We start from the raw sequence: 26928 nt of genomic DNA on the forward strand, positions 1-26928 counted from the left end.
GGATATCAATTGGCATAGCTTCCAAAAATAACAGGGCTTAATCATAATAGTCATATCTAGTAGCTTGATCTTCCCCTACAATGCTAGACATGAAATTAGTAAGAAACACATCAATATTTCTCATCTCCCCTATGCTTGATACCTTGATCATCCACGAATTCAATGATTGTATATTATGCCCTCAACCATTGAATTTGAGAGTGAATTCTTGAACATGGAGTCTAGAGTCCTCATAAACTTCTAGAAAATTCTCAACCTCCCACAAGAGGTTAACAAACATCCCATTCCTTAGGTGAACACCAATAACAATAATAAGATCATCATGCACCAATACTACAAACATGACTATCTCCCTCCTTCTCCTTGATTGCTCTTTACCATAATCTTTACACACTTGCACATCAACATAAATTTTGCAATTGTAGCCTATAATAGGGTCTTTATCAAGGGGGATATTAGACCATACATTGGCTACTCTTACCTTGAGAGATTGATGAGAAATTATAGCACATTTAAGCTTGAAAAGGGGCAAGCCTCTATGAAGCCTTTCACTAACCAAGCATGTAATTCTCAAATATAAAAAGTGGTATGCTATGCAGAGAATTGGGAGAGAATGTCAACTTCCATGCCTTGGCTCATCCCACCAACAACCACCCAACGATGCATGGGCTTGATCCACACATGTGGCTCTTCAAGGATCACCACCACTCTTGCTTCTCCATGCGAATTGTTGGTGAACAATGCCTTTTGAAATGGTAGCCATGTTTGCGAATTTTAATTAGCTTTGGAAAGCTTAATGTTATTATGGCATCTCCTCTGTGTGATTTGTCCTCCTCATTAAGGACCATATTCCAATCTCCAATAAAGAGGGCCCCCTCCACATACATCACATTAGAGAAATGCAATCATAGATTCACTCTCTACTTGCTATGATCAGGGGTATAGACACTAACAATAGACACATCCAAACATTTATAGAGAACACCAATCTCAATAAAATCACATATACTACTCACAACTAGTAATTTAGTTTTAAGCAATAATTTATAGAATAGGATAATATCCCCACTACCTCTAAATGGTGTGCTACAAAGTGATCATACTGCTATAATATCAATTCATGCTAAGGGCCACGTTTGACTTCCTAAAGGTTACAAACATAGAATGTTTGGTCTTGATGTCTTACAAAGAGATTTGAGTCTTTCATCTCAATGGAGCATAATCCTCTCACTTGTTCCAAAGGATGCATCCTTACAATGCCCCTTTTAGTTGACAAGGAGTATGGGAGACATACGAAACTCTTCCAAGTGCAATCTCCCTAAAATTAGCATTAAATACCCAGTGCAAACCAAGAAAGGAGACCTAAAGTGATGCTAGGAGGCATGTTCCACGGTGGATTATGTGAGACCATGGTAGATTCCGTGAGTTTTTATTCCACAGTGGATTCTGTGAGATTTTGCGGTAGATTCCGTAAAACTATATTTATTTACCAGGGCTCGTACTCAAGGTGGATCCCTTGTGCGAGAAGTTGACAAGGACGCTTGTCCTTTTCGGGTGTCATGTTAATTTAATGTGCACATGGGTGACTCCACAGTGGGTGATTTCGCAAAATACATATTTAAATTAATGGATGTTTATGAGTTTAGAGTGCATTCGTATTAAAGTAAGGTTAGGATAGAGTTCCAACCTATTTATTTATTTTATAATTGAAGACTGCTAGGTACTCACTTTTGTCAGTTTAATTTTATTATTTTTTAACAATTGTAAATGCTTCAATTGATGTGTAGAGCAGGCGACGGTGGCGTTGGGAAGCACTAGTGGACGATAGCGTGTATTCAAATTACCCAGAAGAAATTATCATTTTTTATGGGCGTGCGTCTTATTATTAAAGGCGTGGTACTAATATTTATTTAGGCACGCTTATTTATTGAAGTACTTGATAAATATTTATTATTTTGTATGTGCATGGGTGCACGGTTTAAATACTTCATTATCGGACATTGTATTTGGGCACAGCCCGACTCTTGGTCCACCTAACTGCTTTATTCTTTATTTGGACAAAAGCAAACACAAAAGCTAAAGCATGTTTATTTGTAAAATTGGGTAAGTTTTTAGCTTTGAGATGAATAAATTTATAAATATATGCCATGTGGAGCGAACCCAATTGGTCTTTTTGCCTCATGTCGTGCAAGTCTATTCTCTTGATTTTTGAGCTTAAAGTAGAGTTCTTTGTTCTTAGGGACCTTGTGGCGCTCACTACGTATGCATCCAACGCCTAATTTGTGCACTAGTGGTATCAGAGTGAAGCTAAGATCAAGGGCTTCTAAACCTTACCATCTCGCACGAAGGTGAAGCTCTTGGAATGAATAGGCTCTAAAGTTGGTCTCACGACAATCCGTCAATATACCAACATGTTCCTAGTAGTGAAGAACCCCCTGATGTGATGTTGCATCGCGAAGGACCAGTCTTTGACGTCGAAGGACCACTTTCCAAGCTCCTACATCAAGATGTTTTTCTCAGAGAAGAAGAGAAGCCAATTCTCATTAGTTTGGAGATTATAAAGTTTAATAAGCTTTATAAAAAGCTTAAGGCTCCCTAATTTAATCGCCTATGGCGAAAGGATGCACTCAGGCAGTCGATGTCGACAAGAACATGTCGCCATCCTGTCACAGATAATTGGGATAGTAAAAGCTTTTTCTTTAAAGCTTCGGATTACCAAGCTTTCTAAAATTTCAAATTTCAATCTTTAAATTTTTTATAGTGGTTGTTCACACTGAACCAATCCCGAACCGGTTCTGCAACTTCAATAAGCTCTTGTTCATACCTATATTTTGACAGAACTGAATTCCAACAAACAGATTGTTATACGCAGTCTATTTTCCACTTGAAGAAGACATTCATCAATTTTCGTACCCGCAAAAAGAGGAAAGATTGTAAAAATCCATTTTTAAAAAAAAGAAGCAAGCCTTGTAAACCCAACTTTGAGCTACGCTCACCCCGCTAACAAGATTCCGAGTGTGTGAGGTTGTTTGAAATTTTGCAGGATAACCGATCAAAATATGGAAGATTTTATGACCAAAGGTGACTTACCGGAACCAATGATGGAGCAAAAACTGGATCTAATTATGATGCAGCTTCAAGAGGAACGAAGACCACGTCAAACTTTGCAAGCTCAACTAGCCATTCTTCAATGATCTACTGCTGATCAAGATGGACTGCAACCTGAAGATGTTATACGACATACGATCAATGCGACACTCGAATCACAATCTATCCGAAAAGAAGCCAAGATAAGTGAAAGAAATTTCAAATTCTGTACTTTTAATGGGCTATGTGATAGAAAGACTGTCCTCACTTTTATCAATCAGTTTGATGATTATTTCCATGAAGAATAGTATGCCGAAAAAGACAAACTCAAGTGTGTCACTAACCATTTAGTGGACAAAGCATCGCTATAGTGGACTATTGTCCACAAAAGTATTGATTGTCCTAATACTTAGGAGGCTTTTCAAAATAAATTTTTACAGAATTTTCTTCCACCTCAATTCCACGAAAAAGCAATCAAACAATGGGATCTTCTGCAACAAAGAGATCGTGAGCCTATTTCACAATATACCAAGCGTTTCTGGAATGCCTTATTGCAACTTTGAATGCTTGAAGATGTACCTAAGGCAATCCACAAGCGCAAGTTTATATCTGGTTTGCTTAGTTACTTTTATGCGGAGGTAAACATGTTTAAGCCAATGACTCTCAAGGATGCAATTTCTTTGGCCCATGATGCTGAAGACAAAATTCGAGGATGAAAGAAGCGACCACAACAATTCCCAACTAACAGTAACTTTGGTACAAAGCAATTCAATTCTAACTTTCGAAGATTCAATCAAAATTGCTTTGTTCCATCTTCTTTCCGTAAATCTTGGACACGACCCCCTGCTTTACTATCAAACACAAATCCAAATCCTAAGCCATCTTTCCAGCCAAATCCCAATATTCCTAAACTCCCAGCTATTACCAATAATGTTTCCAAAACCAAACCCGTAGTCTGCTACAAGTGCCACTAACCTAGACATCTAGTGGTGAATTGTCAATCCAAAAAGCCAACTGTTCACATCAACTACTTGGGAGCGACTAAAGATGACGACCATGAAGAAATGCCCAAATTCATAGAAGACGATGACAATATTGGTATTACTTCAAATACTTTACCAGGTATGCCAAATCCTCATTCTTTATTAATGATGAAATGTCTTGTGTATGGTAGAGAAAATTTTTACATTATGACGGGAGCACACACGATTTTATTTCTGCAAAATTGGTCAAAGAATTGAATTTACATACTGTTTTAACTCATTATCGCATCAAGGCTACATTCTTAGGCACTAGATACAATGGAACACGAGAAGTTCATGACTTAGAAATTAAAATTGATGATTATATTGAGCGCAGAAATTTCTTAGTTGTGCCTTTGCAATCTAGTGATATTATTTTAGGAATGCCTTGGAGTCATAAACATAATCCTGATATAGATTATTCCACGCATTCAATGAAGATTCATTCTAATGGGAAACAAATCACATTGCATGGTACGCACACCCTTGATAATTTTCCATTTCTTAGTCATACACAGGCTAAACGTGCATTAAGAAAAGGTAGCAAATCATAGTACTTAGTATGGATGAATGAAATTGAAGCTAAGGAAAATCAAATACATCCTAGACACGCACAATTTCTTTCACAATTTAAAGATTGTTTTGCTGCTGACTTACCACCTGGCTTACCACCTACACGTCCCAAAGATCATAAAATAGACTTAATTCCAGGTTCTCAACCACCATGTAAAGCACCTTATCGACATAAACAAATTGAACATAAAGAAATTCAAACCCAAGTTGAAGAATTGTTAACCCAAGGACTTATTAGGCCCAATAGCTCTCATTTTGGTGCACTTGTCCTATTAGTTAAAAAGAAAAATAACACCTATAGGATGTGCATTGATTATCGTGCCCTAAACAAGATCACTGTCAAGAATAGATATCTGATTCCTATGATAAACAACCTCATGGATAAACTACAAGGGGCCACAATATTTAGCAAAATAGATCTTAAATGTGGATACCATCAAGTACGATTGGATATACCTGATATTTTCAAAACTACATTTAAAACACAATTTGGACATTATGAATTCCTTGTTATGCCATTTGGTTTAACTAATATACCAGCTACATTTAGTCATATAATGAATCACATATTTTTGAAACATTAGCATTGTGTAATTGTTTTCTTTGATGATATATTGGTTTTCAGTAAGAATGAGAACGAGCATTATGAACATTTATATTTGGTTTTCAAATTATTGAAAGAGAATCAATTATACACTAATCTTGAAAAGAGTGAATTTTTCCAAACTCAAATTGAATACTTAGGACATATTGTTTCATCCGACAGTATTAAAGTTGATCCTACAAATATATAAGCAATTTTGAATTGGTCGATACCTAAAAATGTGCATGAATTACGTTCTTTCTTATGTCTTGCTAGCTTTTACATAAAATTTGTGAGAATTTTTTTATTGCTTGCATTACCTTTGACAAAATTATTAAAGAAAGGTATTGCGTATCATTGGTCTGATAATCAGCAAAAGTCATTTAATTTACTGAAACATGCCTTAACACATGCCCCTAGATTGCAATTACCCGACTTTAATAGACCATTCTTCCTAGTAGTCACTGATGCTAGTGGATCTGGAATAGGAGCTGTCCTTATGCAAGATTCACATCCCATTGCTTACTCTAGCAGCAAACTTAAACCATTTAAGCTCGAATATTCTACTTATGATAAGGAATTGCTAGCAGTAGTACAAGCTTTACGTCAATGGAAACACTATTTCATGGGATCTAAATTCATGATCAAAACTTACCAACAAAGTATCAAACATCTCCTTAGTCAACCACAAATCTCAGCCATCATACTAAATGGGGTTGCTTTTTATTCAAAGTTTTCATCCACTTATCCAATATCAACCCGGAAAAGAGAATGTTGTTGCCGATGCCTTGAGTAGACAACCAAATATCCATAATATCTATTTGATATTTTTTTATTCCCTTGTCCCTATGAAAGATACCTATGATCAAGACCCTATTTTTCAAGCTAATTGAAATAAATTAGTCACAAATAACTGGATTCCAATTAATTCATTGTCTTATTCTGATGGATTTATGTTTTATGATAAAAGGTTGTGTGTAACTGTTCCATTTCGATCATTTGTGTTGCACGGAATTCATTGTCCCCCATACCAAGGCCATAGAGGCATTATTTCTACTTTACATACATTGGTTGAAGATTTTTACTGTCCACAGATTGAATTTGTTGTTTCTAACTTTGTATCTGAATGTTTAATTTGTCAAAGAGTTAAGCGACACCGTAGTAAGTAATATGGATTATTAATGCCTTTACCAATTCCAAAACGACCATGAGAACATATTTCAATGGATTTTATTACTGGTTTTCCTAACACCCAAGCTAATCATGATGTGATTTGGACTATTGTAGATTGATTTAGCAAACAAGCATATTTCATTCCATGCAAGAAAACATTAACTGCATCTCAAGCTGCACAATTATTTTTTAAGAGTGTTTTCACTAACCATGGTTTGCCAAAAGTTATTATTTTTTACAGTGATTCTAGATTTTGCAATAATTTTTGGACTACTTTATTTGCTAATTTAGGTACAAAGATTGATATTTCATTTGCATTTCATCCTGAAACAATTGGGCAAACATAAGCTACCAACAATACAATTTTAGATCTTTTGCGTGCATACACAATTTCAAAATCACAAACATGGGATACATACTTGCATTTACTTGAGTTTGCATACAATAATACACCACATATAGCTACACAGAAAGCACTTTTTGAAATCATTTATGGATATAGATTGCCTATACCTATTACCTCATTGTTAAACGAAGATAAAACTGCTGATGATATTGCTAATATGCATGCTACTATTTTTGCTGAAGTCAAAGACATGATTGCGAAAGCCCAGCAATCATACACTAAACAAGCTAATAAGAAAAGAAACGCTATGAGTTTCAACATTGATGATTATGTTTGGTTATGCATTGAAAAGAGAAACAAAGTGTTGAGAAACACCACGTTGTTAAGTTAACCCCTAGATTTAACATACCTTTCAAGATCATTAACAAAATTAATGACAATGCATTTAAATTAGAATTACCTCAACATTGGAAAATCCACAATACTTTTCATATGAGTTTGTTATAACCTTTTAAAGACCAATTACATGTCCACCTTGTCTATGAAAACCCTCCTTTGTTGGAAGAAGAAATTGAAATCCTTAAACCCGAAACTATTCTAGACACTAACTTTATGACCACTAGAACTGGCCGTAGATATTCTAGATATTTGGTTAAGTTTAAAAATCATCATGTTGAAGAGGCCCAATGGATGCACGCCTGTGATCTAAGTGCTTACCCCTCACTACTCGCTCCAAATTGAGCTAATAGCAATTGACGACAATTACTATCCCACCTTGGGGGTATGATGCGAGGAGGCATATTCCATGGTGGATTCCATGATTTTTTATTCCACGGTGGAATCCGTGAGGTTTTGCGATGGATTCCGTAAAACTATATTTATTTACCAAGGCTTGTATACAAGGTGGATTCCTTGTGCGAGAAGTTGACGAGGATGCCTGTCCTTTTCGGGCATCATGTTAATTTAATGTGTATGTGGGTGATTTCGCAAAATACATATTTAAATTAATGGACGTTTATGAGTTTAGAGTGCACTCATATTAAATTAAGGTTAGGACGGAGTTCCAACCTATTTATATATTTTGTAGCTAAAGACTGCTAGGTATTCACTTTTGTCGGTTTAATTTTATTATTTTCTAACAATTGTGAATACTTCAGTTGATGTGTAGAGTAGGTGGCAGTGGCATTGGGAAGCATTGGTGGGTGATAGTGTGTATTCAAATTACCTAGAAGAAATTATTATTTTTTATGGGCGCACATCTTATCATTAAAGACGTGGCACTAATATTTATTTAGGTGCACTTATGTATTGAAGCACTTGACAAATATTTATTATTTTGTATGTGCATGGACGCACGGTTTAAATATTTCATTACTGGACATTGTATTTGGGCACAACCCAACTCTCGAGCCGCCCAACCAGTTTATTTTTTGTTTGGACAAAAGCAAACACAAAAGCTAAAGCATGCTTATTTCTAAAATTGGGCTATTTTTTAGCTTTGAGATGAATAAATTTATAAATACCTGCCTTGTGGAGCACTCACACAAGGCATGGGGGGAGATTGAACCCAATTGGTCTTTTTGCCTCATGTCATGCAAGTCTATTCTCTTGATTTTTGAGCTTAAAGTAGAGTTCTTTGTTCTTGGGGACCTTCCGGCGTTCGCTACGTATGCATCCAGCATCCGATTTGCACAGTATAAAGTGAGCACTCCAACAACAACAACTTTTGAGGAAGAGAAGCTTGCTAACCACAAGAACCATGCGCATTATGTTTCCCTTAAAGCCAATGAAGCAATATATGACCCAATGTTGTTCAATCTTCAAGTCGACACCACTTGGAAGAATCCTCTCCCAATACATTTGAAGTGCACCAAAGTGTAGTGGCCTTGAAAAGATAAGGCAAAGCACCTAGGAAACTCCTCTTCTGTCACTTGATGATCTTCCCATGAATAACACAAATAAATGTAAAGTAGAAAAATCATAGTACCTCCATTGGAATGGCCATAATAGCCTTGTGAATCATCTTTTGAATAGAAATCGGAGAGATATTCTTTGCTTCGTTGAGTTTGTGCAAGTGATTTGCAAATGCTCTAAACAATGCTTTTTAATCAACCTATTCATTTTTTATCCAATTGGTGTAAATCTCAACTCCAATGCCTATGCCATCAAACCTTAGAGTCTTTAGAGACCCATCATCTAGATAGTCCTCCTCTGTCATCTTGCCTTAGATGTGTGATGCATACGTAGTAGGGGAGCAAAGTTCATGCTCAAAACTTGCCTAAGAAATGATAGTTTCCTAGTTAGAACTTACTCATTTAATCATCTCCCATCCTCTGTTGTCATAATTGTTGAAACATATAAGCAAGCAACACACACACACACACACACACACACACACACACACACACACACACACACACACACACACACACACACACACACACACACACACACACACACACACACACACACACACACACACACACACACACACACACAGAGTGAGAGAGAGAGAGAGAGTGTGTGTGTGTGAGTGCCGTGAATTGCAAGGGGTGGAAGTGCAATACATAGCACCCACCCTAACATTCACTTAGTATATAGTATAGATTTGATTATCTAGGAGAGTCAAAATATCTATTGTTCTTAGCTTGAAACTTGACCATTTTTGCAATGAATGTAGGTGATCATGATTTTCATATGAGGCAATATTATAACCAATGATGAGGAAGCTACCTTTAGTAGCCAACCATTTATTTATTGTATTTTTAATATTTCAAGATTATACTTGATGCATTTATCATGCACACCCTTGTAAGGATAATTCAAATAATGAGTGATATGAGTGAGTGAGAGTGTGTGCACCATGCAATAGGTTGAAGTAGTTTACAAGTTAAATACCTTAAGTTTAAGGACTATCCAACTATTAGTCTGACTAACTTAAGTTGGATATTTTTTCATAAGATAATTTTTGGGTTTGGGCAAAGCTATCATCCCTTAAGAGTCTCAATGGTTATTGTAGGTTTTGTGTTGTCTTTCACTATGGTGATTCTTGATGTTGATATCTATGTTAGTGCTTACTCTTGCAAGTGGACATCACTCACCTCTCGGTGCACTTTGCTCATGTTATTTGGCTTCCACTATATATGCACTCAATGGCATAATGAAAATAACATCTATATCAACCTTGTGTGTTCTTGTTTGGAGTTAGAGTCTCCTCCAACATACCCTGATGCATATGAAATGTGCATGCATGCACGTGCGCGCGCGCGCACACACACACACATATTCCTACAACTTTTTTGATTGTTGCGGTGGCTACCAACACTTAAAACAAGAGAAACATGTCTTCTTCATCCCCTACTTAGGTACTAGGTTCAACCCTTCATCAAAGTTGGGTTTTTCCTAACTTATTTGTGGAAGATTCGAGAGGTTTTTTGTCTTGTGTAAGAGATATCTTTCTAATTTTGTAGCTCTAGCTAATTTATAGCATTGCAAAATTGCATGAATGTTGTATCATTTGTTTAATTTTACCATATTTGATACCCTACAAACTTTGAGCATTCCTTCATTTTTGCATCATAGTGGTAATTTCAAGCCTTTATGAGATTGTTAATTCCATCTAGCTTCTTCACATTGTATAATTGAAGATGTCTTCATTTGATAAGTTGACTATCGGATTTTGTAAGGAACACGCGCGCGTGCGCGCGCGCGCGCACACACACACACACACACACACACACACACACACACACACACAGAGATAGAGAGAGAGAGAGAGAGAGAGAGAGAGAGAGAGAGAGAGAGAGAGAGAGAGAGAGAGAGAGAGAGAGAGAGAGAGAGAGAGAGAGAGAGAGAGAGAGAGAGAGAGAGAGAGAGAATAGATATTCATTCATTTTCTCCCTCTTGTGGTTGAGTGGCTGAAGGTTATGTGTCCTAGTAGGTAATATAGAAATGAGGAAAAACCCTTTAAGGAAGGAAGCTTTAACTGTAATTTTGTAAAATGCCATTCAAAGCATTGGACAAAGGCCTTCAAACTTTCAAGTGGAATAATTTATATGGATTCTCAATTTTTAAAAAAGGAGTATTGGTGTGGATGCCATGAGAAACAATACAACTCTATAGGTCATCACTTTGAATATAAGTAGTGTATTGTTCGTAATTTTGAATGTAAGAGAGCATCATCAATTTGTGATAAATGGCAAAACACTTTTGCCAAAGTGGGTTGCAAACTTCCTCTATAAACTCCAATAGTGAAGAGCATTTATGAGTGATTCGCACACTCACATTAAAAAATAACCCATTCTATGATGAAGGTTGGAGTTGCCATTCCCTTAAGGCTCGTTGATGTGCACTCAACCTTATCCCTACCTTGGTAGAGAAATAAATTGGTTACTCTTAGCGTTAGTCTTAAGCTTTCCCAAAAAAAAATTGAGCACACTAAGTGGAGTTATGAAGTAGAAGCTTGTAATGTCACATTCTTCTAGCATTTGTAACATTTAAGGAGCTTGAAAGAAGTTATCAACTATTTTCTTCCATCATCTTGAATAAGTATTCAAATTCATGAATCTCGAGCCAATGAGAAAACTTCTCTAGTGCTTGAAGTTTTCTTTGCTCACTTTAGCCACACCTTTTTCTCACCACCACCTTTGCAATATTTTTATTGAAAAACTAACCATATGGATGTAATATAGCTTCTATAGGGAGAGAAGATAGAAGACAAGTAACTTTTATGACTTAATAATTATTATTTAGTAAGTCTAAATACCTACGGTTCTCAAATAACTTGACCAAATTTTTGGCGAATGTAGGTGACTAGGATTTTTATTTGAGGTGGTATTCCAACTAATGAGGAAGCTATAATAATCCTAATGATATATGAAAACACACACACACACACACACACACACACACAAGTGCATGTGCGCATGTGTATGGAGAGAGAGAGAGAGAGAGAGAGAGAGAGAGAGAGAGAGAGAGAGAGAGAGAGAGAGAGAGAGAGAGAGAGAGAGAGAGAGAGAGAGAGAGAGAGAGAGAGAGAGAGAGAGAGTATAGATTCTCATCTAGTTTCTCCCTTGTGTGGATGAGTGTTCATGAAAGTAAAAAGGAAAAACCATTTAAGGAAGGAAGTCTTAGAATCTATACATTGTAATTTTGTAAAATGCTATTCAAAGCCTCGAAAAAGCGCCTTTAGACTTTTTATGGTGAAGAATCTGTATGGGTTCTCAAAAATGTTTCTAGGAATAGTGGTGAGGATGCGGTGAGAAATGATACAACTCTATGGGCCACTACTCTGAACATAGAAGGTATATTGCGCGTCATCTTGAATGTAAGAGAGCGTCATCAAATTGTGGTCAATTGTGGCAACACTTTTTTGCCAAGGAGGTTATGAACTCGCTCTATAAGCATGAAGAGCATGGGAATGCATTCTTGGAGAGGAAGATAGAGAGCAATGATAGCATTGCCTAGGGTGATATAGAATGGTGGGGGGGGGGGGGGAGGATAAAGGCATGGGAGAAAAGGCTTGGAATGGAAGCGTGGGTGCTTTTCATGGGAGTATTATTGCTAACACCCACATCATATGATGGCTACAAAATATGGGAGAGGGTGGGGGGCGTTAGATTTAAGGCAAGGCTCGAGGCACCAAGAAAAGGCACTACCTAAGAAAAGGGGCTTTGGATTTGGAGGGAAAAAAAAAAACAATTTGGTTGACGCCTGACATGACAAGGGACAAAGAAAAGGATTTTGATTTTTGACAAAAGAGGGGGGTGTGGATGTTTTCTTCTGCCTGTGTGGACGTCCATGGAAAGGCCCATTCTTGTGAACATGACAAAATGAGAAGGTGTCCCACCTACAATCCCATAACAAAGCCTCTTTTGGCCAATTTTTTCACACACAGGGGGTTAAACAATTGTCTTACTTTCACAAAGGAAAGTACCAAAAAGTCCCCTCTTCTCGATTTTGGATGCATGCTAGTACATGATTTCTTTATGGCCTTTGGTGTCTTGTTGGTGTCTTCTAGATTGCGGACAAGACCCTCTCCATTTCTCGGAGCCCCGTCTTATGGGACTTCTTGAACGTGGCATGCTTGGCGTGATTTGAGAAACCCCCCCAACATTGTCTTGGTTTCGTATCATGGAATGACCATGTCAGGAGAAGTTGTAGGCAAATTGATGGATACGCTCACTCAAGGTTCAAATTCGAAACACCTAGCATTGCCCTCCAAATTGTAAATGAAGGTATATGTACCAAGTGTTGATGCTCCCACATTCTACACGTCCCAACTACCTCCAGCATCGTATCACTTTATTGCCCCATGTCTTATACCCTAGCCCAAGTAAAGCAACTTCAACCTAGGCAAAAAAGTTTTTGACCCAACATCCTTATCGCTTAGCAAATGCACTTTTGCTGAGATAAGTGGCCTAGACAATCTTGTTAGAGGTATCACTTTATTGCCCCATGTCTTATACCCTAGCCCAAGTAAAGCAACTTCAACCTAGGCAAAAAAGTTTTTGACCCAACATCCTTATCGCTTAGCAAATGCACTTTTGCTGAGATAAGTGGCCTAGACAATCTTGTTAGAATTGCACTCATTTCAGTTGCAATTGTGATTGTGAACTTTGAGGAAACAAGTTTTTAATATGGTATGGTTGTAAACTTTGAGCTATTTGAAAGAAGTGTGAGTACTTATAAGAGTTTCTAGTTAGTGCTACATGCCAAGGGGCCATTCACACGCAAGCCTTCATGAATTTATAACATCTAAGAAACACGTTCGTAATAATTATAAAACTTGTTATTCATGTAAGTTGTCCATAGATGATTGTTTAAGCTATACTAGATTTCGAAAACAAGCCTCGTAGGGCACTAACTAATGGCCAAAATGTCCTCCACTAAAGTTTTTATTGAAAGTGCAAAAGCATGACCAAATATTGTAGTCCTTATATTTATTGGGAAAAGGGACAATACTAGATGTGGTGTTTGGGTTTATGGGTAATAAGGATTTAAGAATAACCACAATTAACACATGAGCACACCCTTGAGCCTTAAGCTGATGGATTGAGGAAGCACCCCAGCCAATGGGTGGAGCTTGTATGATTATTTTCTAGGTGTAAGCAAGAAGGAGGTGTACAAGAAAAATGGAAAAATGTTTTATAAAATGCTAATGTTTTTTGCCCCCCCAGAATGCAAGGCTGGGAAATAAGAAGAAGAAGAAGAAAATGAAAATAAAGCCTTAAGACAAGGGAGGCAGCATATGAATGGGCGTCTAGGTAGGGGAGGTTCACATGGCAAGGGCCATCATGGCGACATACTGACACACTCCAGTGTCTCACTGATCTCTCTTTTACATTCCTCCGCCTGTCTCTCTGCGCCCCCCCCCCCTCTCTCTCTCTCTCTCTCTCTCTCTCTCTCTCTCTCTCTCTGTGTCTGTGTTTGTCTGTCTGTCTCTCTCTCATTTTAGTATCTTCCTTAGCTCGTTCTTCTCTCTCTCTCTCTCTCTCTCTCTCTCTCTCTCTGTGTTCTAGCCATGGAAGCACCCGAAAAGCCTACCTCAGGCTCCTGACTGCACTGGCTGTCTCTTAATAGCATTCGCGCCCCCCCCACCCCCCACCATAAAGGAGAAGAAAAAAATAAACCTCCCTTCTGACCCAGACCCATCTCTCCCCCCTCTCTCCCCCCGTGCTCTCGGCCAATTCTGCAGAGAATGCACAGGTCTCCTCCTCCATGTTTGGTCTCTCGTAGTTAGTAGCACAGGAGAAAGCCACATTTTGGGTGCCTTGGAGCTCCATATCAAATGACAGGGGATACCGCATTGGACCATTTCGAGCTTCAGCTGACGCCTCCCTGTACCAGGTAAAGGGCTTCTCGAGTCACGATTTCGTGCAATGTCAGCTGGAGGAATCCTTCAATGGCTACGCGCGCACGTGCGTTTTTCCAGAAGATCTCTCACATTGAGAGTCTCCTGTAATGTGCATTGCAGTAAGGAGTGGGGTTTCACCTCTTCTCAATTCCCCACCACGGGTCATGGGTTAGAGAGAGAGAGAGAGAGAGAGAGAGAGAGAGAGAGAGAGAGAGAGAGAGAGAGATTTACGGAGAGAGAGAGAGAGAGAGAGAGAGAGAGAGAGAGAGAGATTTACGGAGAGAGAGAGAGAGAGAGAGAGAGAGAGAGAGAGAGAGAGAGAGAGAGAGAGAGAGAGAGAGTGTGTGTGTGTGTGTGTGTGTGTGTGTGTGTGTGTGTGTTTATTTTTGGGGGACGCACGCTTGCACGTGTATGTCATTTCGTTTCACTTGTGTCGCTTCTCAAACATCCTCCTCTTATAGTCAGCAGTACCACCCCTTAAATCGCATTATTGGTTTCTCTGTAAAAGAGATGTGTGCACACACTCACTTGATTCGTGCGCAATGCAGTGAGCCTGTGTGTGTGTGTGTTGCAGCATCAGCAGGTGCGAGCTCTACATCTGTGCAAATGGGCAGAGAGAGAGACTGGCCTCTGGTTTTTTGAAGCAGTTTCTTACACACATAAGAGCTGCCCGTGAGCTTTATACAGGAGGCTCTCAAGCAACTATACGGTTGGGCCGGCCGCCACAGCACAAACAGCAGCAATGGTTCAAAAGGGAAACCTTGGAAAGGTCAGGGAATTACCAATGTATTTGCAGCCTTGGTTCCTTTTATGAAGAAGAGATTACCGGCATTGCCCTCCACTTAACTTCTCTGTGACACACCCACCAGGTTTGTCCGTTTTGTGAGTACTCCTGAAGTACTTGAGCGTGTTAAAACTATCGAAGATGAGCTCATACAGCTGGAGCAAGTGCGGAGCATTCAAGTGAACAGTTTAGGCCAGGTCTGTACCGTGGCATCATTGCTGCAGTGATTTATGACTTTTGGTCTGAGGTCTTTTTTGGCATACTTTGCAGGCTAAGTATGTGTTGGCTTTCTTTGCAGAAATCAGTCCTGGACACCGATCTGGCATTCTCAGGGATAGGTCTGTTTTTTTTTTTTTTTGATATTCGAATGAAAAATTGCAAGGTGTGTGCAAAAATTTAAGAGAGGCAAAGAGCCCTTGTAGTAGGGATGCTAATTTGTGTCTTGAAGCTGTTTAGAAGGGGGTAGTTGTTTTGAGCATCCCTCGTGTCCTAGAGTGATGGCTGTTCAAGCAACTGAGACTCAATCATGCATCCTCATCCTCAATCTCCATGCATCTTTGGAATGATATCACTTATTTAACCAAAGGTAGGAACAGTACACTAGCTGATAGGGTAATCATTAGACATGGTTTTCCAGTCATGGGTATGGAAATTGCTGAAGGATTGAAAGACACTCCTTGCGTTTCTGGTGTATGTTCAAGCGCTTTGTGTGGTCTTTGAACAAAGCCTTTGCTTGAACCAGAGAGTGTACTAACTTTCCCCATAATATGTGTTACAGATGCGATACCAGCTACAGGACTCTGTCAGGATATGTGTGGCCAGTCCACTCTGGTAGGATCTTTAACCTGCACATCTATCTGACAACAGCTACTGCTTTTGAAGTTTACTTGCTGCATATGTCTGGTTTGTGTAAGAAGGTTGTGTCAATGATGCGGTCTGACTTTGTAGTTTGTATGCAGTTGGGACTTCCATGTGAGAATGAAGCAGACAGGTCGAAGTAAGTATGCAGCCTGTACTACAACCTTGCTTATTTTTGTTTTTGTGCAGTAAGTATGCAGCCTGTACTGCAACCTTACTTATTTTTGCTTTTGTGAATGGGCGTATTTAGATGATACAGAATTTGCCTTTTTCAAACTTCTTTAGTACTGAGACATCAATAATTAAGGCAACCCCCACATTTCCTTTTATGCAAAGTTTTTAAGCTGGACACATGACTGTAAGATTTAACATCAATAATTGAGGCAACCTCCACATTTCCTTTTATGCCAAGTTTTTAAGCTGGACACATGACTGTAAGATTTGTTAGTTACCTTGTATATCCAGGAAGGAGCTTTTGAGAGCAATGGATGTGCGTCTGCTTGCACTTCGACAGGAACAGAGCATGGCTTTTTCCCGTGCTGCAGCCGCTGGATTTGATATGTCCGGCATAAAAGATCTCATGGACTTCTCAGAGTTCTATGGTGCAGAGCGCCTGCGGTAGAACTATTTTCTGTTAATGCATCCATATTCTCATAGAATCATGGTGTAGGGCCAAGCCATCACAGTGTATTTAGCTAAGCATGCCACATGTCAAACCCATATTTCTTTGAACCTCAATGGTGTCTAATGTGTGGTTCTGTGTTTTGCAGTGCTGCTTGCATAGAGTTCTTTGAATTGTCTAGAAAGAGACCTGAAGCCCCAGATGTGCATGTGGGGTCTGACTCTAATGCAGTATCAAGCAGCTCTGACATGTCATTATCCAGTGCCAGTGGACTGGATTTACTTGGAGAAATGGAGGCATACTCGTTTGTAGGTCTGCAGCAAAGCTCAGGACTAGGAGCTAAATATCAGGAAGAAGAAGTCATGAGCAGCTCTTTGCCAAAAAGTCCAGATGCAGAAGTCCATAGAAGATGGGACCCACTGAGGGCAGAAACAGGTTCAGAAGAAAGTGAAGTTGTGTCTGCTGAATTGATAAACCAACTGGAAACCATTGGGAATCAGAGTGTTCCTCTTTCAACCTGGGAGAAGCAGAACACAGATCCTTCATCCTCTCCACCTGCCACCAGAAGCAAGGGTGTTTTACAAAGATCGATATCTCCTAAAAGAAGATCTGTCTCTCCACTCAGAAGAATTCAGATCGGCCGATCAGGATTTCGACGCTGTGGTTCTGTGGCTATTCGAAACATTAATTACTTCTCTTCTCAATCAAATGGAGGTGGAAACACCAATAATGTTTCCTGCAGTAGTGATAGTGAATATGAAGATGAACAAGTGCCTACCATTGAAGCACCTACACCTATACGTAGTGGGAGACTCAGTGTGCAGGCTGCAATTAACTTGTTTGAAAGTAAGCAACAGAAGGTACCAGCAAAACAGTGTCAAACGAGGCAGACTAACTGCAAAGGATTGCCAGAAGGCAGTGTCTTATCAAGCCAGGGTAGCAGCGCAAACTGCATTGGAGTATGTTCAAGTGCAGCATCCTTGGACAATGAAGAATGGTCACAGATTGACCAGGCAGAGTCTTATCGGATTTCTTCAACCTTGTCAGAAGTAGATGCCTGCAAGCAGATGGTGGATTATGACTTGCAAGGCGTTGACAATGAAACCAATTTGCAGGCATGGAAAATTTTCCAGAAGGATGCTTGCAGAGGGGAACTCATGAGAGTGGACAGTCTTAGAAAAATGGATCCTGATGGTGTAGCTGTGAGATCATCTGGCAATTCAGCTATGCATAGTCCCAGTAATAGTGGTTCCTCAAGGAGTACTCTCACTGATCAGAACAAGGGCAGTGGAAAACTTGGCAAGCCCAGTTCCAATTATGAAGTTAAACAGTATGATCATACAGTGTGCAGTTCAGAAGTATCAAGTTTAAGTGTGATATCACAGGTTAACCCCACTGAAAACCCGAGTGATCAGAGCTGTTCTGGATCAGAAGCTTCTCTTGACCAGAGGGGTCGATCAATGACCTCTAAAGGGGGAAACAGTATGGGATTTGATGAGTTGTACCTTAAACTAGATAAGGAAAGCCACGTTACTGGGAGGGAGTCATTGGGGAGTTCATGGATTGTCCCTTCAGATTTAGGTATGCAGGCTCTTGTTAAACTGGTTGATCACCCAATTGTCGATGACGAAAGTCATGGAAGACAGGAGGGAAGGTTTTATGAGCAATATAGAAAGCTGAGAGATGCCAAGTTGATTGAGGAGCAACACTCGAAGAGGGCTGAAAGAGAAGCAAAACTCAAAGTTATGAAGGAGACTTTGGATTTACGCAAGGCTGAAATGGATGCTCGAGCTTCCAGATTCTCTAAAAAGAACAATCATTCCCAATCTGTGAATGCCAGACTTGGATCTACAAAGGAAGGTGTCTACAACACAAACAAAGAACTGGTATGCTTATGACAAATTGTAATTCATTTCCAGCTTTACTGTCAGAATGTAGAGAGTATCCTGAAAGAATTTTGTAATTGTGAGATGTGTATGTGCTGTGGGCCCCAGGTTCACATTAGGCATTATTAGCTGTGCTAGATGCATTATGAATTGAAAGGGCATTTAAGGGCTGCAGCATTGCGGTTGTCATTCTTTATTGGCATCATCATCTCTTCTATAGGCCTAATGGATTGAAAAGGGGTTCAGTGCCAAAGTTGTCATTCTTTTGTGGAACATTTGAGAAGTGATGCAATGGTTATGTTGCTCCAGTGTCTGTGTGCTGACATGTGGGCAACATTATCAACTCAAAGGTCTCCAGCTTCACATCTATGTGCTAGCATTACTAGTGTTGCTTGTGGCGAATGCCTTCTCAATTGTGCAAGTGTTGTGGGATAACATTTATGTCTCATGCTTCTTGTCCTTCCACATGAATTATCATTAGATGTTTCAGGTTCTGCATTCAAGTGCAAGTTATTAATTTTATTATCTTATTACTGTCAACAGGAAGATGGAAGGCAGATGATGGAACAGGTCAAAGATAAAAGGAACACAAGCAGCAACATTGTTTCTCCATTGACACCTTGTGCAGCTAAGGAACAGGTTTCCACTTCAAAAATCACCACTGTAAAGAAAGCTTCTGGAGTGGTTCAGAAACACAGCCGCATTTCTAGTCAAGCCTCCTCAACAGTCTCGTCCAGGTCTATACCCAAAAGCAAAGGAGGAGCTTTTCAACGTCAATCTGTCACCCTCAGTGTAACAGACAATCCCCTGGCACGCTCAGTCCCTTGCTTTGGGGACCTGAGGAAGGAAAATACAAAACCACTCTCTGGCCAGCCTCCCACTCGGTCATTCGTTAAGATTGGAGAAGGAACTGGTTGGCTTCGACCTGCTAATGATGCTACTGATTTCGGAGCAGACAGCAACCTTATAGTGCATAGTGTGTCTCAGAGCAGGATTGCAAAAGCAGACAAAAAGAACAGAAATATGGTAACAAGAAAAGGCTACGTGGCCAGTGAGCCCAAAGTAATGGAAGTACAGGATGAGGAAGGGGTTTTAGCACCATTAAGAGGGCAAAGGGATGCAATTGGTGAGAGTACTCCTTTGAGTAAGATAAGGCGAAGTGCTGTGGCTCCAATTCAGGAGGTAAAACCATTTCTGCGCAAGGGTTGTGGTATTGGACCGGGCAAGGGTCCTGGTGTCATGAAGTTAAAGGCTTCTTCCATGGCTGATACTTCTAAAAATTCTGATGATGATACACAGACATATGAGGCATCAGAGACACTTACTTGTGATCAGGCCAGTGCAGAAGTTGTGGACATTAGCACCTCTGCAAGTTTTTCTACACTGGATAATGTCACTAAGGTTGTGCTAGAGGATGCCAGTCAGATTGTGCAGGACATCAGTAATGTTGTTGAAACAAACGCACCTCTGGATGGAGTTCCATGTAGTGATTTTACTACTGAAGGTATGCAAGCAATTATCCATGCAGAAGGTTTGCCTGTTGCTGAAGTGGGTAGTGAGATGGATGTTGATGCTACTGCAGCAACGGATGCTGATGCAACACACCATTCAGCGGACTTGGCATTTGTGATACACAAAGGTCATGAGAAGTCAGAGGGAAGCTTCATAGACGAGGATTTGCTTGACAATGAGAGAGCTTGTCATACCATTTCCTTCCCCATAGACTTTGAGACTCGTAAACGCTATGCCACCACTTTTGAAGTGCAAGAAGATTGTGCTTCTCAGCAGCAAGCAACTTGCCAAGCAGGAGGAGATAGTAGTACACTTTCGCAACTTATTGGAAGTGGTGTCCCTTCTGCTACTGAATCCAGATCTCACACAAGCAATGCACCACCACTTGCCTCTACTGCTACTGCCTCACCATGTAACTCTTCTACGATCCAACCATGTGCTGTATCTGATCGCTTCAGTCCACCCTCAGCTGTAGCTGTTGAGTCGCTGCTTTTTGAAAGTCCAGCATCTTGGAATTCGTCTCAGGTCCACTATGCTTCAGAAGCAGAACTAGGAAAATCACGGAAGAAGTGGGGTGGTTCCCGTAAATCTGCTTCTGGAGTGTCACGCAAGGAGCCTGCAAAGGGGCTTAAAAGGTTGTTGAATTTTGCTCGAAAAAGCCGCCCTGTAGAAATCACTTCCACAGAAAATGTTTCAGTTTCAGTAACTTCAGATGATTCTGAGGAGCTCAGTGGCACAAGTAACCGGTCAACAAAACTGGAGAGGATTTTGAAGGAATCTGCAGGTCAGTATACTGTACAGGATATGAGATCCAGTATGTTGGAGCTCTATTCACAAGTAAGATTTTTAAGATTCTCATGTTGCACTGCAGGTCATCCCCTTCAAAGTTCTATTCCAGTTCCCCCTTCCAATTTCAAGTTAAGAGATGAGCGAGTGCTGGCAGGCTCATCTCTCAGAGGTAAAGCTTGTTTATGTTTTAACTCCCGACAAAACGAATGATTTTCATCCCTTTAATCAATGTGCAGTGTGCATCTTTGAGTTGCTCTCAGTCTGTAGTGCTGAAAGTATTTAACAAGTTGTTTGCTTTCAACAGCCCCTCGATCCTTCTTCTCTCTGTCCACTTTTCGCAGCAGAGGTGAAGGGAAGTCGAGATGAGAGGTTCTGCAAAAAATGTACATTGTGGTACAATTATTTCGGTCAGACTAACATCAGAAACACATGGATGTGGGTCCTTTCAAGTGGTTGAAAGTAAGGTGGCCAGCACTCGTGGACAGCTGAAAGCCCTCATCTGGTGGCCTTCTAAAAGTGTAGGCACACTATTTGATGGGTTTTGTGGTTCCACTTGGGTATTGGACAATCCTTAATTGCAGACATTTTCCTTGATTATCTCAAGTTGTGCCCGCATTACCTTTGCTGAAGAATCAACCATGACACAGGTTGATAGGATAGATTATAGGATCTTTGCTTCTCTATTCAGTGAGGTCTGTGAAATGCACCACTGAATCTCTTCATCTCAGGTCTATTTCACTCTGTGTTAGATCACATACCGGTGGATGCGGATGTGTCTGCTTGTGTGATCATCCTTACCTGGAAGGAACGTGCAGAGGGGACAAGTCTGAGAAAGTTTGTTGATGTGTTTTTTTGATCAGCAAACTGTGATTGATCAGCATTAAGTATGTGGCGAAGGCCACTGTGTAAAATTGTTGTAGCTTGTGATCCTGTTTCCAGGGCGAACTTCTACCGTGATTCTCCAGCATAAAAAATAGCAGACGGACATGTTTTTGTAAATTCAGTGTGCTGTACCTCCATGTTAAGAGCTACAATGTGGTGTTCACAGGGCACAATTGTAGCAGGTAGGGGTTGGTTAAGTGCCCGATGTATAAGATTTTAGGACTCAGGAGCTAGAATTGAGGAGACTAGAACTGCTGGATACATGCAGACTGGAAACTGAAACCCAAAGAGGAATATTGACTAGATGTCTTGGTATATGTACATTTGCATCATGATAAGTCTCCATATGCAGATACACGGGGGCAGGGGGGAAAGGGGGGGGGGGAAAGAAAAATTAAAAGCTTCATCATGTATATGATTTTAGTCCAGCATCATGTCTTGTGACGTAAATCAATGCATTAGTAGTGGATAGCTGTGTCTGGAGCATCGATGATTTACCTGTGTGTGCGCGCACTTGACCTTAGCCTCACCTCACACAATCGATCATCATCATCCAACCAATTTGTCACCACACATTTGAAGCTTGTCCTCTGTTGACACTCATGGTCATGTTCTATTTTTCCAGTGGGGAAGCTAAAGCTGAAGCACCATGTGTTGTATGTATATAGCTTTATGCATATTGGGTGCGACTCTAAATAGCTTCGAATGATCTTTTGCTATGAGGTTGCTCATCAAGTGCAAGTCAAGCTCTCCTTCGTCACACCGATTTGCACAAAGCCTGTAGCGACTTGCAAAAGCTTTCTTGTCCCATTGATCTTTTTGTCTGTGTCTAGTGCTTTGGCTCGTTACATTGTAAAGTTAAGAAGGCTTCTCCCTCAGCATTGATAGCTCAGTATATCTTACACACGCCTTTGGTAGAGCACATTGAGGACCATTCAAGTCATTCTCTTCATGCTCATCTTTAGGAGGATTGGTGATATTCAATGTATAAGTGGGGTGATATTCCCACCCTCTCGCATGATTCTTTTATGCTTATTCACCACTAATGTATTAGTCACACCCTCTCGCATGATTCTTTTATGCAACTTCACCACTAATGTATTAGTCAAAAAGCACAATTTTATGATAGTGTAATACACATTGATCAAATTTTTAGATACCAATTGACAATGGAACGATCCAGAATTTGGTATTTGTTTGCAATCTTGTGAGCTTGATCCATTCAAAGGTTGATAACCCACAAGATTTTATTCTCCAAATTCTTCATGGATGATGGTGATTGGAATATTCCTTTGGAAAATTGTACTTCATTGATTGTAGGATTGAGTGTGGCACTATCTACCTTAGAGTTATTTATGATTTCTCCTTATAAGTTTAGTTGCTTCATGTGGTAGAGAGCATTGTTATGCAATTGTAGCATCGTAAATCTTATCATTTGAGGTGTAGAATGATTAGTCTTCATCCCACAAGCTATGCAAACATATGAGATGTGCACTAACTAGTCTTCGATGAGTTACAATGCGTAAATTGAATTTCATTCTACTACCTCAAAAGTAATTCTTCACAAAATTTGCCATTAAGTGCATGCTATTTAGTAGGAACCTTCAACTATGCCCAAGTTACTTGGCTTTTTGTCTTTATGCAAAGATATTAGAGGTTTTTTGGGCATCAACCCTAACTATATTATGCACATCACTATATGAATATCCAACAAATCTATATTTTTCTGCTTTAGGATCCAATTTAGTGTACAACTCATCAAGAATATGCACATAAGCAATACATCCAAACACTTTTAGATGGGATACATTTGTATTTTTAATCGTAAACTTTCGAATGACATATCATGTACAACAACAAAACAAGTCTCCTGTTCATAATATATACAACTGTAACAATTATTTCAAACATTTGTAATGAGATAAGTTTATTTCTAACATTAGTGCATGAGCCATCTCTGCAGTATGTATGTTTTTTTTCTCAACAACTCCATTTTGCTACTGTAGAGTATATCTACATATACACTATTTCTATATACCATTTTTCTGCAAAAATCAGATAATTCATTGGAGAGATATCCTACCCTTCCATCCGACCTTAAGCATTTAATATGTAATATTGTCACATTCTCATCCAAAGCCTTAAAGCTTTTAAAATAAGTGAACACCTCACTTTTTTCACACATAAAGTAAACCCATGCTTCATGAGAATGATCATCAATAAATAAAGCATAATACCTGCAACCACTCAAAGTTGTAGTCTGTGTAGAATCCCACACATCAAAATGTATCAATTCAAGTGACTTCTTGCATACATGCTTTTCATGTGGAAATGTATGCCTTGCTTATTTTTCAAATTGACATGCTTTACATACCTTATGCATCCCATCAACCCTAAACTTGGGCAAGGCATCCACAATTTGTTTTGATTGCATGTCTTTTAGTCATTGCAACCGGAACAATTTTTTTATGCCAAATTTCAATATTAACCACAATACCTGAACATTATGCAAACATGGTAGCATCCATTTCAGGAGAGGTAGACTTACATCAAGAGTAAACAATCTGCTAGCACATTTTCCTTTTGCAATCAATCTACAATCATTTTTGAGATCTTCTACATAACAGTCGTCAAATGTAAATTGAACCTACAATCACTATTCTACCATCTGACCAATACAAACCAAGTTTTTTGTGATATTTGGTACATGCAGCACATCAGCCAAGTACTTAGTTTTGATATCCTGCATACTCAAATAAACATTTCCAACATGACTAATAGGGTGAGTTGTATCCTCCCATGTCTCCACATAGCTCGGAGACTCTGGACTGTGTAGCTCTCTAAACCACTCTTCATGAGAAGTCATGTGCTTAGAGGCACCTAGATCTACATACTATATATCATTCTTTGATGAACCATCAGCAGTCATAGTATTCATAAAGTGCTATGTAACAACTGTTTATTTCTATCATCATTGTTTGTGCTACTGGATGCATAGTTACCTTGCTATTTTTTTCTATTTTTAATTTCAACCTTCTTCTTTAAACAATTTTTAGAAATGTAGCCTTCTAACCACAATGCAAGCATTCTCTATTATCACCAAAATTATGTTGTCTATATTAGAATCTATAACTTGTCCTCTTTGGCTCCCCCTTCCTCAAGACTTTCCTCCTCTATTTTGTTGTGCATCATAACCTTGACCACGACCACCACCTTGGCCTTTGCCATGACCTCTACCTCTGCCAGTAAAGTAAAACACCTATTCAGATGTGTTCTTGCTTTGCAAAGAAAACAAATCCAAGCCAAGGTTCTTTTCCTCAAGTATCAACATAGAAATCAAGTTTACAAAATGAAGGATATTATCCCTCGTCTTCATAGATGACCTAAAGCTCTTGTATTCATCTCCAAGTCCATCTAAGCATGCACACACAATATCGTCATCATCATCAACTACCACATTGATAGATCAAAGAGCTTCCACAATACTCCTGATCTTTAAGGCATAATCATGAATGGACAAGTTTCCTCTTTTCACTTGGTTCAACTCTGACTTTGAACTGTAGCTTTCAAGCCTTTGTATTTACTTCAAAAGGCCTTGCTAAATTCTTCCTTATAATAGTGAGGGTTTCAGATTCATGCAAATAGTCCAATATGCTATCTAAGACATTGATAGATAGCCAATACATGACTTTACTATGTGTCTTCTGCCAACCTTTCTTAGCCTTTAACTATTCTGTAGTAGCACTTCGTGCAGGTGATATTGCCATGTCACCTTCAATGTTATTCCAAATATATTTGCCCTTTAAGAAATTTGTCATCTTGAACTTCCATGCATGATAATTGTTCTTATCAAGCTTCTTGCTAATAATCTGTATGAAAATTTGCAAGCAAGATTATACCAAGTGCACCCCAACTAAACAGTAATCTTTTTATTGACTGCACAACAATAACTACAATCTAGAATTTGTATAGAAATGTATTTTGTGTCTACAACCTAGCAAACACCTGTGAGATCTTGCAAATTCAAAATCTATAACATATGCAACTGTAAACAATGGACACAATTGAAACTACAATGTACCTAAGAACTGTTGTGGAGACCACTTGCAAGTCCAAAATGGAGGCCGAAATGACCTCAAATGCCAAAAATCACATGGACAAGCCCTAAAGGGTATATTTGCAATATAGGCATTGTTCTTTTTGCTCACCAAGTTTCACTACAACTGAAGATTGTACCCCTGCTAGCCTCATGAGGCTCCTACAACTATAACCTAAGGCAAATCGAGCAAGGTGGAAGAGCTTTTTACCTATTACTTGCTTACTTGCATTTGTGCTCCAATGCCTTCACCTCAACCTTCAATCAAGCTCCATACAGCCATGAAATGAATCTAATACCATGAAAACAAGCATGCGGGAAGAGAGATGAAGCACCCAAGAGCATACATGCATAAAAAACAATAGAGACTTGAGAACATACAGAGATAGAATTGAAATCTTCTTCTTCCACACAAAAGAACTAAGTTTACAACATGATAAAATACTAATATGAAAGTACTACAATGTATGTACATGCGATCACTAAGTGTGAACCCTCTAAGAAAGAAGAGGTAGTACAATAAATGTGTTATAACCAAGGATGGACTACGTGGGTGTAGTCCAGTTGTAGAATCACTGATGTATTCTAATGTTGGTCACCTAACACGCTAATGAATAATATCACGCCACATCACCAAGGCACATAGTGGATGCGTGCTTGTGTAGAGCTCGATATCTCAACACACAAAATTGTACAACTTGTCTTTGGTATAATACTTGTTTAGTTGTTTGGCCACTAATGAGATTTTAGCTTGATATTTGGTTCCTTTGATATTTTTCATGCATATCAAGAGGGTCTATAAGCTATATGAGCATCTACTTGTAGCATATCAATGCAATCAATCAAGCACCATTGCATAA

The 26928-nt window shown here is 39.3% G+C and overlaps 1 protein-coding gene across 1 annotated transcript; it reads left to right on the top strand.

Annotated features, from left to right (window-relative positions):
* The first annotated feature begins 14187 nt into the window (after positions 1-14187).
* On the top strand, positions 14188-22288 carry LOC148032692 (uncharacterized). The gene is made up of 11 exons (XM_087683321.1): positions 14188-14632; positions 15214-15408; positions 15509-15620; positions 15722-15761; positions 16202-16254; positions 16383-16420; positions 16747-16899; positions 17052-18789; positions 19333-21085; positions 21173-21259; positions 21395-22288. The coding sequence occupies exons 1-11, from the start codon at positions 14574-14576 to the stop codon at positions 21454-21456; spliced, it is 4290 nt and encodes a 1429-aa protein (XP_087539447.1). The 5' UTR covers positions 14188-14573; the 3' UTR covers positions 21457-22288.
* Positions 22289-26928: the final 4640 nt, after the last annotated feature.

Source organism: Lygodium microphyllum, chromosome 8 (assembly GCF_053477565.2).
Source record: "Lygodium microphyllum isolate KBCC chromosome 8, Lygodium_microphyllum_v1.1.10, whole genome shotgun sequence".
NCBI classification, from domain to species: Eukaryota; Viridiplantae; Streptophyta; class Polypodiopsida; order Schizaeales; family Lygodiaceae; genus Lygodium; species Lygodium microphyllum.

Coding starts and splice junctions, on each gene's coding strand:
- LOC148032692 (XM_087683321.1), top strand. CDS start 14,574: ATGACAGGGGATACCGCATTGGACCATTTCGAGCTTCAGCTGACGCCT. Junction 14,633..15,213: donor CTGACGCCTCCCTGTACCAG/GTAAAGGGCTTC, acceptor TGTGTGTTGCAG/CATCAGCAGGTGCGAGCTCT. Junction 15,409..15,508: donor AAAAGGGAAACCTTGGAAAG/GTCAGGGAATTA, acceptor CACACCCACCAG/GTTTGTCCGTTTTGTGAGTA.